A 17,654-nucleotide genomic window follows, 5' to 3' on the forward strand; every position below is an offset into this window, starting at 1 on the left:
TAGGGTTAAGCATGAAAATGGTTACATGAGTCATGTAATGTTTACCATGCTTTAAACCATGTTGCATACCTTAAGCATTCGGCCAAATAAAGAGTTAGGGTTTGGATGATCTATACTTATAAATTTTATCTTGTTTTATTATTGCTAACTAAATCTTTTTTGAGTTTCCTTGTTTTCCTTCAATAAATGCAATTTCGACTTTCTTTCTAATATTCTTATTTCTTATTTTGTCCATCCTCGTATGTCCACACATTTACCTTAACATCCTCATCTCTACAACTCTCATCTTCTGCTCATGTACTCGAGTCATAGCCCAACATTCAGCGTCATATAACATAGCAAGTCTAACCGCCGTTTTGTAAAACTTCCCTTTTACGTTTTAGAGATACTGTATGATCACATAAAATAACCGATATTCTCCTCCATTTTAATCATCCTACTTGTATACTATGTAAGATATCTCTCTTAATCCCTCCATCGTCTTGAAAAAATGATCCTAAATATTTAAAACTCTTAGTTATAAATAAGTCATCTCCTATCTTAACAATTGTGTCATTACGTCTAATATTGCTAAATTTAATTTCATATATTCTATTTTTACTCTACTAAGCCTAAAATATTTTACTTCTAGTGTTTCCCACCAATATTTTAGTTTAGCATTTACTCTTTTACGTGTCTCATCTACCAAAATAATATAATCTACAAATAACATGCACCCCGGTACTGTGTCTTGAATGTGTCTGGTGAGTTCGCTCATGATTAGTGTAAGAAGATAGAAACTTAAAACTGATCCACTAACACAAATACTGACTTGAGCACATCCATAGCATATTTCCTATAAAGAGATAATAGTTTATCTAGATCAAGTTTGCTATTGAACATGGCCACTGACATAATATATTGACTCAGGCACATCCGTCTAGCTTATTTCCTATGAACATATAATAGTTTGTCTATATCCAATTTTCCATTGAGCATGACCCTGTAGTAGACCAAATGTCTGCTACCACTTGAATCCCAAGTTAATATGAATTCCATGCAGCCATATAGTCTATTCTCATGCCTTGATTATAAAACTGAATTAAGATGAACATCACTATAACAATCAGGTATATATAGATAGAATCTTTTGTATTGCATAAAAAATGTCCATTCACTAACAAGCCTACTGAATTGGCATAAATACCAGAACAAATAATTGGAAGAAACCTAGTTAGTAACCAAAGAATATGTGAAGAGATATAAATAATGTAGACGAAGTAAATCATGTAGAAGATTTGATAGCGCTTCTTCACTTCATAACAAATTTTACCTTGTAAGAGAAGCGCTTCCCATCATAGTTTACTTTTGTGTTATTCTTTAAGCTATCAAATAGCGCCTTATTGGAATTTACATCGACATAGCATGCTTCATTTATCTCTTCTGGTGTAAAAGATTGTCTAGTCTGCAAAAACAGAAAAGAGAGGAATTAATAGAGACATAGGTTGAAATAGAACCTCTGGATTATTTATTTTTTTTAATAGCATAATCTATTATGTGCTTGGGGCACATAATGAATCATACAAGCAAAATCCAACAACAAGGCATCTGTTTTCTCTGACATTAAATCCTCATTTCTTAGCTAATATTGTGTTACCAAATCAAATAGTTAATCAAACATAATAAATATCATGAATCTATATGTTAAAAATATCCGTTTGGAAACTATGGGCTGAACTTTTTCTACAGCTAGATAACGACCTGAATACAACTACGTTGCTGGAACCCATTGCTTAGGCACATTGAAAAACTGGATCAAGCTTTTTCATGGTTGATGATACTCAGAGGACTAAGGTTATTTGATCCAAGAGAAACAATTTTTGAAAATCATATTATACTTCCATATATCTACTATGTCCTTCTTACTTCCATAGCTACTTTGAACACATCAAACACTCCATGTTCATTCCTCAACTAGAATTGTATTCTTTCAAACCATTGCATATTACAATAATTGCAGAAAAGGTCATACCTCAAAGAGTAAGTCAATAACTCGTTTAAGTTGTGCGCCCACAGGAGACTTTCTAATCGCATTTATGTGCTGCAGCCTTTCTGTATCATTTGAGAATTTAATGGGAGCAGATACTTTTGAAGGAGCTGATGAATTGCTACTGGGTGCTGCTTTGTGTGATTTAGAAGTCTTTGAAGATGGACGAGATGATATAGCTGTGAGAGTTGACTGGCACCTCTCCTGTTGTTGCTTAAACCTATTAAGGCTTTCTTGCAGTGACATCTGCAAAATGGCCAATATCATGAGTTTAAAAAGAATACCTCAATATAAGAACATGAATACTCAATTTTTTGAACAAATTTATCACAATATCAGTTTCTATTAGAACAATTGTTGAGTTTTCAGAAGAAACCATGCAATTGTTGAGTTTCTATTAAGAACGATTATCGTAAAATCAATAGCAACACAGGCCTTGTGGATGAGGGCTGAGGTTCGTGCTCTTGGACGGCAGATCTCGAGGAGACGATCGAGTGCCGCTGTGGAGGAGGGATGAAACAGAAGCGGAGAAGGACGCGATCGGAAGGGAAGAAGAGAAAACGCGAGCTCCCGGATGGTGGCGGCGGCAGACCGGATCGGTGCGTAGGGCAAGCGGCGGCTGGCTCGCGATGAGGAGTGGGGAAGACGACACGCGAAGAGCAGGCCGGCGGAATCGGCAGCACACGGGGAAAGGAAAACGAGAATCGCGAGAAGAGAAGCGCCGATCGGAAGAGGAAGAGGAAGAGATGAGGCGGATCGCGAGCTCGGGAGAGGAAGAACACGGTCGCGGCTTAAAAACAGGGTTGGTTTCGGGTTAATCGGTTCACGCGGTGAGGATTGGCTGAATCGGCCTGTAACCTAGCGAACCGATTATTATAATAAATCAGATTTAAAATAAAATTATTTAATTCGTTAATCAAATAATTCTAATTTAAACAATCAATTTTTTTCATTCTCTTTACTAATAAATTTTTTTTTTTTTGTATCTTACAAGATTTCACTCAATGAAACTTAGAAAGAAAGGGATTTTGACCAACACTTTCAAAATCTATAGTCTCTGTCTATATAAATAAAAGTATAAATAAAAATATCACTGTGATCATTAAATATAAAAATAAATAAATTTTTTTAAATTTTATTTAATTTAATATTTAATTAAAAATGAAATAAATAAATATTTTTTTTTTATCCTCGGTATAGATCAACGGTCATGACGGAGTAAGTTATAAAAGAGAATAAGGCTTCGAATTCTATTTCAGATAACATCTTCCTCCGTCGTGGTCAATTATAATTTTTCGATTTACTTTTTATAGATGATGGTGGACTATAGCATGAGACCATTGAAGTGATGAATTTTATTTTTTATAAAAATATATATATATATTTTCCTGCTGCGCGCCTCCTCCTCCGCGACGGCATCCGCGACGCTGCGTGGGTGCCAGCGTGGCAGCGATTTCTCCCGTGGCTTATCCCGCTCTCCCAAAATCGCCGAAGCTTTATCCCGGCTTCGATTCAAATCCCTCCTAAAAACCGCCAGCGGCCAACCTGCCGAAGCTCCGCCGCCCGCCCTGTGCTCGTCGCCCTGTGCTCTCGCCCTTGCTCCCGCGCCTTGTTCGCGCCGCCTTGCCTCGCCGCGGCTGCGCCGCCGCCCTGTGCTTTTCGCCCCTGTGCCGATCCGCGGGCGCTTGCGCCCGCCGGCCGCTGTGCGCTTTCGCCGCTGCTCTGCGCCGCCTGTTCGCCGCCTGTGCTACTTCGCCCCTGCGCCCGGCCGCCTGACGGCGCCTTCATCGCGGGGGAAACCGTTGGCGCCGCCCTATGTCTCAGCTCCTGCTCGCCTTCGTCGCCGCAGCCAGACATAAAACCATCGCCAGACGCCCTGTGCTCTTACCCTAAACCCACACGCGCGAGTTAAGGTTTCCCTAAACCCTAACCTGTCAAAACCATTTATTTGACTTAAGTAGCTTAATTTGTTAGGTTTTAGGGTTTAGTTTAAGAAAATCGTCAAAACCCCTTGACACTTTCCCTAAGTAGCTTAATTTGTTAGGTTGTAGGGTTTACTATTAAGTAGCTTCTATGAAAAGTCTTTATTGAATTCGTTGATAATTGTGGTGTTTTGTGATTTAGAAATGACATAGCTAAATTTGTTAGGTTATAGGGTTTAGTATTCAATTATTCTATGAAACTCATTATTGAATTAGTCGCTAATTGTGTGTTTTGTGATTTAGAAATGACGAAGAGTAAAAAAGTTACCCGTGCTACTGAAGGAGATGCTGGAACAAGCGGAAAAGATGGTTATACAAGGCGTTCACCATCAAAATTCACGTCCGTAGCCTAAGCACGACAATGCACCCCAAAGTATATGACGAACAGGGTTCCGAGGTGAATGGCACCATTATATTGCTTCCAAAACAGAAGTTGCATGTCTCTACTTCAAACCTTTTCAGGATCTGTATAAACTCGAGATGTGCTTATAGAAAGCTTCTTTTATAAGAGATAGAGCGGAGCGAAGAGAGGGTGTTCGGACTGTCCTTGGTGGTTATTTACTTTTGGGTGCATTGTCGAACCAATGCTTAGGCATGACGGACATAAATTTTGATGGTGAACACCTTGTATAACCATCTTTTCCGCTTGTTCCAGCATCTCCTTCAGTAGCACGGGTAAGTTTTTTACTCTTCGTCATTTCTAAATCACAAAACACCACAATTAGCAACTAATTCAATAATGAGTTTCATAGAATAATTGAATACTAAACCCTATAACCTAACAAATTTAGCTATGTCATTTCTAAATCACAAAACACCACAATTAGCAACGATTTCAATAAAGACTTTCATAGAATAACTTAATAGTAAACCCTACAACCTAACAAATTAAGCTACTTAAGATAGTAAAGGGGTTTGACGGGTTAGGGTTTAGGGAAAATAAAGAGTTTCATAGATTCAGCTATTAATAAAATTAAGGGGTTTTGACAGGTTAGGGTTTAGGGAAACCTTAACTCGCGCGTGTGGGTTTAGGGTAACAGCACAGGGCAGTGACTGGCGATGGTCTTCGTCTGGCTGCGGCGACGAAGGCGAGCAGGAGCTGACACTAGGGCGGCGGCAACGTTTTCCCCCGCGACGAAGGCGCCGAAGATCACAGGCAGCGAGGAGCAGGGGCGAAGATCACAGCCGGCGAAGAGCAGGGGCGAAGAGCAGCCACAGGCGGCGAAAAGCAAAGGCGCGACGAGCACAGGGCGGCGCCGAAATGCACAGCCGCGACGAGCACAGGGGCGAAAAGCACAGGGCGACGAGCACAGGGCGACGAGCACAAGGCGGCGGCGAAAAGCACAGGCGCGACGAGCACAGGGCCGAAGAGCACAGGGCGACGAGCACAGGGCGACGAGCAGCGGAGCTTCGGCAGGTTGGCCGCGCGATTTTAGGAGGGATTTTGAATCGAATATATATTTTATAAAAAATGAAATTCATCACTTCAATGGTCTCATGCTATAAGTCCCACCATCATCTATAAAGAAGTAAATCGACAAATTATAATTGACCACGACGGAGGAAGATGTTATCTCGGTGAATTCGAACTCTTATATATTCTCTTTTATAACGTTGCTCTGTCATAACCAATTTAATTATGTCCCGAGGACAAAAAAAAATATATATATATATATATATATATATTTATTTATTTCATTTTTAATTAAATATTAAATTTAAAATTTAAAATTTAAAAAAATTTATTTATTTTTATATTTAATGATCACAGTGATATTTTTATTTATACTTTTATTTATATAGACAGAGACTATAGATTTTGAAAGTGTTGGGTCAAAATCCCTTTCTTTCTAAGTTTCATTGGGTGAAATCTTGTAAGATACGAAAAAAAAAAAAATTTATTAGTAAAGAGAATGAAAAAAATTGATTGTTTAAATCAGAATTCGTTTGATTAACGAATTAAATAATTTTATTTTAAATCTGATTTATTATAATAATCGGTTCGCTAGGTTACAGGCCGATTCAGCCAATCCTCACCGCGTGAACCGATTAACCCGAAACCAACCCTGTTTTTAAGCCGCGACCGTGTTCTTCCTCTCCCGAGCTCGCGATCCGCCTCATCTCTTCCTCTTCCTCTTCCGATCGGCGCTTCTCTTCTCGCGATTCTCGTTTTCCTTTCCCCGTGTGCTGCCGATTCCGCCGGCCTGCTCTTCGCGTGTCGTCTTCCCCACTCCTCATCGCGAGCCAGCCGCCGCTTGCCCTACGCACCGATCCGGTCTGCCGCCGCCACCATCCGGGAGCTCGCGTTTTCTCTTCTTCCCTTCCGATCGCGTCCTTCTCCGCTTCTGTTTCATCCCTCCTCCACAGCGGCACTCGATCGTCTCCTCAGATCTGCCGTCCAAGAGCACGAACCTCAGCCCTCATCCACAAGGCCTGTGTTGCTATTGATTTTAGGATAATCGTTCTTAATAGAAACTCAACAATTGCATGGTTTCTTCTGAAAACTCAACAATTGTTCTAATAGAAACTGATATTGTGATAAATTTGTTCAAAAAATTGAGTATTCATGTTCTTATATTGAGGTATTCTTTTTAAACTCATGATATTGGCCATTTTGCAGATGTCACTGCAAGAAAGCCTTAATAGGTTTAAGCAACAACAGGAGAGGTGCCAGTCAACTCTCACAGCTATATCATCTCGTCCATCTTCAAAGACTTCTAAATCACACAAAGCAGCACCCAGTAGCAATTCATCAGCTCCTTCAAAAGTATCTGCTCCCATTAAATTCTCAAATGATACAGAAAGGCTGCAGCACATAAATGCGATTAGAAAGTCTCCTGTGGGCGCACAACTTAAACGAGTTATTGACTTACTCTTTGAGGTATGACCTTTTCTGCAATTATTGTAATATGCAATGGTTTGAAAGAATACAATTCTAGTTGAGGAATGAACATGGAGTGTTGATATGTTCCAAAGTAGCTATGGAAGTAAGAGAGGCATTGGTGGAAGGCCTGGTCCGGAAGTATAATATGATTTTCAAAAATTGTTTCTCTTGGATCAAATAACCTTAGTCCTCTGAGTATATTATCAACCATGAAAAAGCTTGATGCCGCAGTTTTTCAATGTGCCTAAGCAATGGGTTCCAGCAACGTAGTTGTAGTTTTTCAGGTGGTTTATCTAGCTGTGGAAAAAGTTCAGCCCATAGTTTCCAAAGATATTTATAACATATAGATTCATGATATTTATTATGTTTGATTAACTATTTGATTTGGTAACACAATATTAGCTAAGAAATGAGGATTTAATGTCAGAGAAAACAGATGCCTTGTTGTTGGATTATGCTTGTATGATTCATTATGTGCCCCAAGCACATAATAGATTATGCTATTAAAAAAAATAATAATAAACCAGAGGTTCTATTTCAACCTATGTCTCTATTAATTCCTCTCTTTTCTGTTTTTGCAGACTAGACAATCTTTTACACCAGAAGAGATAAATGAAGCATGCTATGTCGATGTAAATTCCAATAAGGCGCTATTTGATAGCTTAAAGAATAACACAAAAGTAAACTATGATGGGAAGCGCTTCTCTTACAAGGTAAAATTTGTTATGAAGTGAAGAAGCGCTATCAAATCTTCTACATGATTTACTTCGTCTACATTATTTATATCTCTTCACATATTCTTTGGTTACTAACTAGGTTTCTTCCAATTATTTGTTCTGGTATTTATGCCAATTCAGTAGGCTTGTTAGTGAATGGACATTTTTTATGCAATACAAAAGATTCTATCTATATATACCTGATTGTTATAGTGATGTTCATCTTAATTCAGTTTTATAATCAAGGCATGAGGAATAGACTATATGGCTGCATGGAATTCATATTAACTTGGGATTCAAGTGGTAGCAGACATTTGGTCTACTACAGGGTCATGCTCAATGGAAAATTGGATATAGACAAACTATTATATGTTCATAGGAAATAAGCTAGACGGATGTGCCTGAGTCAATATATTATGTCAGTGGCCATGTTCAATGGCAAACTTGATCTAGATAAACTATTATCTCTTTATAGGAAATATGCTATGGATGTGCTCAAGTCAGTATTTGTGTTAGTGGATCAGTTTTAAGTTTCTATCTTCTTACACTAATCATGAGCGAACTCACCAGACACATTCAAGACACAGTACCGGGGTGCATGTTATTTGTAGATTATATTATTTTGGTAGATGAGACACGTAAAAGAGTAAATGCTAAACTAAAATATTGGTGGGAAACACTAGAAGTAAAATATTTTAGGCTTAGTAGAGTAAAGATAGAATATATGAAATTAAATTTAGCAATATTAGACGTAATGACACAATTGTTAAGATAGGAGATGACTTATTTATAACTAAGAGTTTTAAATATTTAGGATCATTTTTTCAAGACGATGGAGGGATTAAGAGAGATATCTTACATAGTATACAAGTAGGATGATTAAAATGGAGGAGAATATCGGTTATTTTATGTGATCATACAATATCTCTAAAACGTAAAAGGGAAGTTTTACAAAACGGCGGTTAGACTTGCTATGTTATATGACGCTGAATGTTGGGCTATGACTCGAGTACATGAGCAGAAGTTAAGAGTTGTAGAGATGAGGATGTTAAGGTAAATGTGTGGACATACGAGGATGGACAAAATAAGAAATAAGAATATTAGAAAGAAAGTCGGAATTGCATTTATTGAAGGAAAACAAGGAAGCTCAAAAAAGATTTAGTTAGCAATAATAAAACAAGATAAAATTTATAAGTATAGATGATGATATAGTAGGGGATAGAGTCCAATGACGTAAAAGGATTTATATGGCCGATCCTATCTAATGAGATAAAATTTGCTAGTTTTTGTTGTATAGATTATATGAGCAAGTGTTAGCAGTTGGGAAATAACCAAGATATTGAAAGCCATAGTTCCAAGTAGTCAACCCACACCTTAGTGACTAGGCATTAGGCGAGAACTTAGATGCTCAATATATAAACAATATTAAAATAGAGAAAAAAAAATAAATTATGAATGACTAATATTAGTGGATATATATAATAATTGTATCCTCAAGCAATCAAAGTAATGGTACAATCACAGATAAACAAATTATAATTGGCAAATAAGCTCTAAACACAACAACAATGAAATATTTAATATTAAAATAATAATAATAATAATTGTAAGAAAATATATAGCTAGTTTATAATTTGTCTAATACTATATAATATTAGAATATAGATAACTAATGTCTAATGAACTTGCAACTTATACAAAAATTCATCAAACCTATCTAGACTATTTAGGTGGGTGGTTGGGCTGCTAAAAGGGCCACTTAATAATGGCTAACTAACCACTAGGCAAATTGACCTCTTGGTAAAATCACCTAGGCAGACGCATGGGCTATTTTTTAAAACTATAGAAATAACACAAAGTTAAGTGTAACCTCAATAGGTAGTATAGCTAGGGTTGTAAACGAGCCGAGCTTTATGTTGTTCAAGCTTGATTGATAAGGTAATTGAGCCAAGTCGAGTCTAAAATGAATCAAGTCGTTCAAATGGTTTTTTAAACTTGGCTCAGTTTCTTTTTTACAAGCTTAAGCTTGATTCAAGTTTGGCTTGAGTTCAATTCGTTTAGATGTTATCGAGTTATCAATTCAAACTTGTTGATTGTTTGAAACTTTTATATTTTTAAGCTTATTTAGTTGGTTAGTGAGCTTGATATTGAGAGTTTGTTTGTTTATTTACCATATTGATAAGTTGGAATTTTATTGATGAATATAGTTCACAAATTTTTTGTGAATCAGTTCATAAATTTTGTTCGAACAGTTTACAATCTTTGTTTATGAATATTAACTAGCAAATACATATGTGTTTAAGCTTGTTAATTTAGTTTAACTAATTGTTTAAACTTGTTTATTTAATTGACCTTATGTATATTGAACGAATATAAATAAGTTCTTACCAAGCAGAACACCGAATTTGTTCACGGATGTTTAGTTCATTTATAGCCTTAAGTATAGCTTCGATAGATAGTATAATTCAAGAGATGGTAAAATGATAGATTAAAATGACATAGACATTTTAATATGGTCAAAAAAAGATTCCTGAAGTGGATCTCAAACATTTGTTAGTTGATTGTGTGCCTTGCCATATCTGTGAGAGTTAATGGTTGTCATCTAGGATTTTTATTGGACCCTTGGATGTTGTTGCTTCTGCTTTGCACGAGTTTGTGAGCAATGCAAAAAATAATATTTTTGAATCTTTTACAGTCCAAGCATGATCTGAAAGGGAAGGACCAACTTCTTTCACTGATAAGGAAATACGCAGAGGGACTTCCAGTTGTGGAGGTCAAAGATTCATATTCATCTGTTCTGGAAGACTTGCAGGTAGCTTACTGGAATATACTTACCTGATCAAATTTCTCAATGTTAATCACTGTCTCCATATATTTAGAACTACTTTACTTTTGACTAACTTACAACTAAAAGGTGAATCGCATGCTCTGGAGGGACTTCAGCTCCTTGCAATGTTTTTTTATTGCAAATTAATCGTGAGAGATTATTTTCTTTCTAAGTTTGTTACAGTGATGAATCCATATCATTTATGCACCTGTAGGCTCTAAAGGCAACCGGTCAAGTCTGGTTATTGTCCAACATGGACTCTCAGGAAGACATTGTTTACCCCAATGATCCAAAGGTAATCATAAAGGTGGATGATGAATTAAAGCAGCTTTTCCGGGGGATAGAGTTGCCAAGGGACATGGTTGACATCGAAAAGGAACTTCACAAGAATGGCATGAAGCCAGCTACCAACACTGCCAAGAGGCGGGCCATGGCAGAAGTTCATGGCATCACCTCCAAGCCTAAGCCAAAGAAAAAGCGTGAGATTACACGCCGTACCAAGTTGACGAATGCCCATCTCCCGGAGCTCTTCCAGAACTTGAATGCTTAGCCAAAACTGCATCCTGTATCAGTTCAAGGGCCGAGATGATTTATAAATTCATGCTTAATGCAGAGCTTCTTTCGATTATCGAGACTAATGTGGGACTTCGATTTGAGTATATACTCCCATGTAGAAAAAGTGGTGCATGGACTTAATAGGTTGACTTGCCAAGGCGGTGGAATTATTACATGTACTAGTTTGTGTTATTTGTTACATTGGTGAAGTGCTGTTTCAGAGTCATAAAGTATGGAAAATGGTTCTGAGTATTCTTTTTTCAGACTTATAAATGCCAACGAGTATCATTAAAAATCTCCTCAGATCACCCATTTGCAATATTTGAAGTGGAATCAATCAATATGTTTATTTTTTTTATTTTTTTAATTTAATTGGTATTATGTATCCAGTTTATGTCAATTAATTTTGGAGTGATCGATTGATTTTATAAAAAAATTTATCGATTACTTGAGAGGGATATAATATCATAGAGGAAAAGACATTATTAATTAGAAGTCATCAACCTGATCAATAGAAAGAAATGTTTTCTTTTAAGGTTTAAAATATTAAGTATAAAACCAATGTATCCCAATATCCTTGATCATGCCCATTGACAAGCTACCTCATGATCTACATCAGGGAACAAGCACTATAGTATCGTCATCTAACTATCCCCTAATGCATAGCACTCTTAGATTACTCCACAATAATTGTTCTCTTGTTGAAGTCCCTTACCATGTGAAAGCTATTTATTCGATTCGATTGTTGAGTGTCACTGATCACATTGCAATAGTGATAATATTCAGAATCCATGATATTCATTCATTATTGAGGGAAACTATGCGATACAAATCATACTCCAATCCATACCCTGCACCAATCGTGTGTAAGTAATCTTTCAAGTTTATTTTTAAAATCACTTCCTCCTCTTTGATATGTCTTGCATCTCTTAATGGCATTTGAAGCATACACAAAGCAACCAATAGACTCTCTACCTTCCATGAATGTAATGCAAATTGATGCTACCAAATTAACTATGAGGCGATGGGTTTCAACTTGAGTGGCAATACCTTTGATAAAACCTTGAAAACTAGAGTCCCTAAAGTAATTGGCCTAAATTCATTTACCTATGTTTCCCTTCTTTCCTATAAATCAAGGAGATGAAGTTGTTGATATGGAAAGGAGAGCCTAAATCATCACAGTGAACCTTAATTCTTTTACCCCTAAACTTTGCATTAAAAAAGATGCATGCTTTCTACTGGGAATGCCTAGACTAAATCTAGATTTTCATTAATTTTGAAATCATAATTTTTGAAAATATAAATTTTTAAAAAATAGATTTTTGAAAAAAATATGTTTTTAAAGAAAATCATAAGTAAAAAATTTATTTTGAAAAAATAAATTTGAAAAACTTTTGAAAAAAAATATAGTAGCAAAAATGAATATTAAAAATGAAATTCTATTCTACTAAGCACATTCCTAGTTATTAGAGTTGGTTAGGTTTAAAGTATAAAATAGATGAATACTAAACCAGTACTATAAGATGGGTCAAAGTCAAGTACATAAAGTCAACATCAACTCAACTAGAGTCAAATACAGCTCAGTACTAAAAAGAAAAAAATTACTAGTAGGGTCTACTGGGGAGGTGGAGGAGGATGACCCATGTCTCAAGATCTAAGCATGTCCATCATTTGAAGGTGTCTAGTCTGGTTCTGCTTCTCCAATCTCTCATACTGACTAGCTACAATTTGCTGATAGGTGGCAACTGACTCGTGTAGACTGTTGACTGAGACCTAGATGCTGGTGGCTACCTCCTCAAGTCTAGTCACTCTCAACTCTAGAGTGATAGGAGGTGGAGGTGGAGGTGGAGGTGAAGGTGGAGGAATCTGAAGAAGGTCAGCTAGGTCAATATCATCCTTCTCATCCTCTGCTGCCTGCTCAGGCTGAGGCTAGTTCTCCATCTCTAGGATAAGGTCTCATCCTCATCTAAATGGACCTCAGCTAAGGAGAAGTTTCTAATGCCTAACATGTCAAACTCACTCATAGGTTTGACATTGCCTGTAGCAACATTAAATCCAAGGGTAGCTAGGAGTGAAGTCAAAATGTGACAGTAGAGCATATAAACTCTTCTGCTAATGCTAATGCTAGCAGAGTAAATGAAGATATGAAATATATGCAGACTAATATCTATATCTAGTCTATGACATTATGCATATAATAAATATGTATGAAATAATCGCATCATAACGGCATCCCTAGTAGTAAGGGGTAAGATGTAATTCACTAAGACTCTGTACATAACATAGTCCTGTACTCTGAGTCTAACCGATGAAAACTGGATCACTGTAGGGTCCTTCTCCCCAAAGAAGTATGAATGCATAGTATCTAGGGTAATGTGGGGAGTAAGGATCACTGAAAGGTAAATCCCTAGGTGGGTAACACAAAAATATGGATGATGAATGTCTAAGTCCTAAATTATCTCTAATGATGAATGGAGATAGAAAGAAGTCTCTACCTCCAACTTTGATGGAATAGATTAGGTCATCGACTTTAATCAGATTATTGTATAGTTCGGCACACAAACAATTGTATTAACCGAGCTAGTATAATAAACAAGTCTATCTAAACCATAGTAGTCTATAACCTCAACTATAGATCTACACGAATGCATGAAGAATATCCTACATAAATACCTAGAATGCAAAGGAACATATGACATGGATAGGAATCTAGTCCTAAGCTCCTCAATGGGGAATCTAAGATCTGTGCTAAGGGTACTAGAGGTCCCAGCCTTAGTAGCCTTTCTCTTAATCCTATTGACATAAATTAATATTTTTATAATTAAAATGACTTAAATAAAATTGAGGCTTATCTAGGGTATTACCTAGGCATATCTGACCAATAATAAAGAACTAACGACCTAGGCAACGTCGACGAGCGAGTAGAATTGCAACACGCAAGGGGGAAGAAAATTTGAGGTGACTGTAACTTAGGTTTTAGACGTCCTATATAGACTCATTCTGAGCATCTGGATTCTAATCCAAGCATAAATCGGCGATGTGGGGTGCTTAGATTGACTCAGGGCGCCTGGATTTCGAAAACCACGGGTGCCTCAGTGAAACCGTGAGCGGGTTTTGTGAAGCGGTCCAGGGCACTTGGATTTGTATCCGGGCGCCTGGATTCCAATGGGCCAGGCTTTAATTACGAGTTTGGTTTATTTAATTAATTTTAATTAAGTTAGTTTAAATTGGTGTGAGAATTAATTACGTTTTAAATTTTAATTAGATTAGGTTAATTATGTCTTAATTTTGATAGTTTAAATTTTAGTTAATGAGTTAGCATTAATTTCAGGTTAAGTTTGTTAATTAGGCTATGAGTTGATCATTATTAATTAAATTTAATTAAACTGAATTTGAATAGATTAAATTTATTTTAAAAATTAAGCAAAATAAGTTTATTTAATTAAGTTGAATTGATTAAGTTTTTGTTGGTTTAAATTGAGGTTTTATGTGAATTAATTTCAAATTATATAAGTCCATCTCACCCATTCTAAATTGTCAAACATGTTAATCCTATGGGTTGTGTGAGATGATTGTCAATTTTATTCTTTATTAATTTAAAATGTGAGATTCTATGACTTGATTGACCTTGAGTTAGATTCAAGTTTAATCGTTGATCAATTAAGCATATATTTTAGGTTTTAGCTTCCAAGCAGTGGCGAGGCACAAAAGTCTTCTTGATTATCGGAGCAACAACCACTTTCTAAGATAAAGTTAATTCATGAAATTTTATACTTAGTTAATCTAATAAAAAATTTTGATCTAACTAGTCTAGAGTTTGTGAGGTAGTTTCAGTTAGTTCCACTTAATTAAGCAGACCAAGTAGGGTACTCCTTATCCCACTTGACTACCTAGACTTAGTTTCCCTAACGTACTATCATCCCGCCCTACCTTGGTACTAGGTTAGGCAAATATCAATCAGGTCTTTGTCCTTATCTAGCCTAGGTTCAGTCTAAGTTCAAAAAATAAAGAAAAAAATGAAAAATTAGACAAACAAGTTTATCTAGCTAGAATTGTTTTTGTTTTAGCTCCCTTGGATCATGACCTTTGTTGGATCTAGTCAGATAATGAATCTAATCCTTGGGGACCCAGTATTGGTTCAGTCCGACTTGATTAATCAAGATGGACTTGGGAACCCATTCTTGGGCATATGGTTTGTGGGTTCAATTAACTAAGGACAGATAAGATCTATGTCTTGATTTGTGTTCAAGTCCAAATTGGTTGTACACGACCCTTTGAGTCCCAAGCGCATCATGTCAAGATACTTGGAGCCTGAAGTGAACCTTTCCAGTAATCTTTTAAGATCCTCAACTTGAGTTTTTAAGATAGAATTTTCTTTCTCAAGTTGTTAGATTTGAGTCAAAGTTCCACTCTGAACATCTCCTATTGAGGAGCTAGGGTCAGTCTTCTCCTTAAGGAATATAACCTCCCTTTGAAGAGACTTAACTCGGACTGTAGACTTCGCTAGTTTATGAGATAAGCAGTAAATTAGAATATAATTTTGTAATTAACTTATTGCTTACAGATCATATAATCTAGCTTGACTCGGATTCAGCTTCAGACTCGGTGTCAGGTTCGAACTCAATCTCGGTTGTCGTGCCAGTTAGGAAGCGTTTTCTTCCTCGTCTGAGTCTTTTAAGGAAGACTCTTCCCATGTTGCCTTCAGTGCATTCTTTCTTGATTTCTTCTCCTTCTTTTGCTTTGGACACTCTGCCTTGAAATGTCCTTTCTCGTTGCAGCCGTAGCATGTTACTTCAGCCTTGTTGAGTGCAATTCAACTTGATCCAACTTACTTGTTCTGGATCACTTTCTTGACATCCGACTTTCTGAAGCCTTTTTCTCTAGAACATTTTTTGAACTAGATTGACTAGTTTGGTAGTGACTTCATCGTTGCTGTCTGAATCCAACTCGTCTTCGGATTCAGGCTAGGGTTAGTACTTTGCCTTTAGCTCCTTCTTCTTCGTTTGAGCTGTAAGAAGGGCAATACCTCTCTCATCCGAATTGGCATTAGTTTATTCGTAGAGTTCAAATTCAGCCAATAACTCATCAATTTTAATCTTTGAATGGTCCCTATAAATCTTGTAAGCATCAACTATTGATGCCCATAAGATATTCCTTGGGAACGCTTTCAAAGCATACCTTATGATATCGCGGTTCTCCATTGGTTGTCCTATAGCATGTAGACCGTTGAGTAGGTCTTGGATCCTAGCGTGTAACCCATTTGTAGATTCTCCATCCTGCATTTTTATATTAAAGAGTTTATTTAGCAGTAAGTCACGCTTACTTTAGTATCGAAAGTCCCTTCATATAGCTCAATGAGCTTATCCCATAGGTCCTTTGCGCTTATGAAAGGACCCACTCTGTTGAGCTCCGTCTTTGTGAGGTTGCATTGCAAGGTCTGGGTGGCCTTTGTATCTGCCTCAATCTTGTGTTTAGTTGCGTTGTCCCACTTCTCGCAGGGTTGTGGGATTTCGTCTGTGTCGGTCGGGAGAGTGAAGCCTGCCTGAATGACTATCCATATTTCCACTTGAGTCTTCAAATGGTACTCATTCTGCCCTTCTAGTAATAAAGTCCTCTCTAGAGAACAGGGGTGGTCTGATGGTGTTGTAGCCTTCCTAATGAGCCATCGCAAAAATCTTACACAAAAATAAAAAAAACAACAAGAATGTTCTAAGACTTGGTCTTGGATTAGTCATGCGGAAGAAATTTAAAATTTTGAACGAAAACTTAAAATGACAAAAAAATTGTTCGATTAATAGTTGCACTAATTTCGAGCGCCCCTTGCTCTAATATCAATTGTAGGATCAAAGTGAGCATTAGAGGAGGATGAATAATTGATGATATTTATTATTATTTATTATATTTTATATTTTATTTATTTGTCACACATACCATTCAAAATTTATATTTTATAATTAATCAAAACTCCTAATTTTTAATAAAATAGCATAATAGATGGTCTGTGTCGTCTCTCTCATGGAAACAATGATAAAAAATTGCATTAGACAACATTACAAAGGAGTTTTTTATTTTCTAACCTTATTCAATCACAGAAAACAGTCATAACTAACAACAAGTAGGATATTATGATACAAGTTTATTCTTAAAAAGAGCAACCAAAAAATATTTACACAACAACTTCTAATAGAGAAACACTTTAACTATACATAATTGAACTAAAACTCAAAATACACATACAAACAAACCTACAATTCTAACGTAGTAAAGATAAAGAATATGCAATCATAATTTATCAAACACATCATGTTCACATTATTACCAACCAAGAGCATAATCCAATAACAACATTAACCCTAATTAACAAATTCATCCAACATTCACATATTCACATTATTACCAACCCAAGATCACAATTCAATAATGACATTAATATAATCCATAAATTAATCCTAAACATTAACCATAATTATAATTTCATCCAAATTAATATATTCACAATTAAATCTAAAATTTAACATATTCATAATTCCATTCAAATTAATCAATTTACAATTTAATCAAAATTCATCTAAATCACATTTATTGAATTTCAACCAATTCACAGCTTCTCTAAAATTTAATCGAACCAAAAATTCATCCAAAGGAACCAATTTCACAGATCAAA

The 17,654-nt window shown here is 36.3% G+C and overlaps 2 protein-coding genes across 2 annotated transcripts; one reads left to right on the forward strand and one right to left on the reverse strand.

Annotated features, from left to right (window-relative positions):
- Nucleotides 1-1,291: 1,291 nt before the first annotated feature.
- On the reverse strand, nt 1,292-2,497 carry LOC141829903 (uncharacterized). Its single transcript, XM_074717380.1, has 3 exons — nt 2,462-2,497; nt 2,012-2,272; nt 1,292-1,444 (listed from the first exon to the last, which is right to left on the reverse strand). The coding sequence occupies exons 2-3, from the start codon at nt 2,270-2,272 to the stop codon at nt 1,292-1,294; spliced, it is 414 nt and encodes a 137-aa protein (XP_074573481.1). The 5' UTR covers nt 2,462-2,497.
- A 3,620-nt stretch (nt 2,498-6,117) lies between these two features.
- LOC141830233 (transcription initiation factor IIE subunit beta-like) lies at nt 6,118-11,180 on the forward strand. The gene is made up of 5 exons (XM_074717718.1): nt 6,118-6,439; nt 6,629-6,889; nt 7,474-7,605; nt 10,304-10,420; nt 10,650-11,180. Exons 2-5 carry the CDS (start codon nt 6,629-6,631, stop codon nt 10,983-10,985), a joined length of 846 nt encoding a protein of 281 aa, XP_074573819.1. The 5' UTR covers nt 6,118-6,439; the 3' UTR covers nt 10,986-11,180.
- Nucleotides 11,181-17,654: the final 6,474 nt, after the last annotated feature.

This window comes from Curcuma longa, chromosome 5, assembly GCF_044706935.1.
Source record: "Curcuma longa cultivar G26 ecotype Majalengka, Jawa Barat chromosome 5, ITB_CL_G26_1.1, whole genome shotgun sequence".
NCBI classification, from domain to species: domain Eukaryota; kingdom Viridiplantae; phylum Streptophyta; class Magnoliopsida; order Zingiberales; family Zingiberaceae; genus Curcuma; species Curcuma longa.

Coding starts and splice junctions, on each gene's coding strand:
- LOC141829903 (XM_074717380.1), bottom strand. CDS start 2,272: ATGTCACTGCAAGAAAGCCTTAATAGGTTTAAGCAACAACAGGAGAGG. Junction 1,445..2,011: donor TTATTGACTTACTCTTTGAG/GTATGACCTTTT, acceptor CTGTTTTTGCAG/ACTAGACAATCTTTTACACC.
- LOC141830233 (XM_074717718.1), top strand. CDS start 6,629: ATGTCACTGCAAGAAAGCCTTAATAGGTTTAAGCAACAACAGGAGAGG. Junction 7,606..10,303: donor GGAAGCGCTTCTCTTACAAG/GTAAAATTTGTT, acceptor AATCTTTTACAG/TCCAAGCATGATCTGAAAGG. Junction 10,421..10,649: donor CTGTTCTGGAAGACTTGCAG/GTAGCTTACTGG, acceptor ATGCACCTGTAG/GCTCTAAAGGCAACCGGTCA.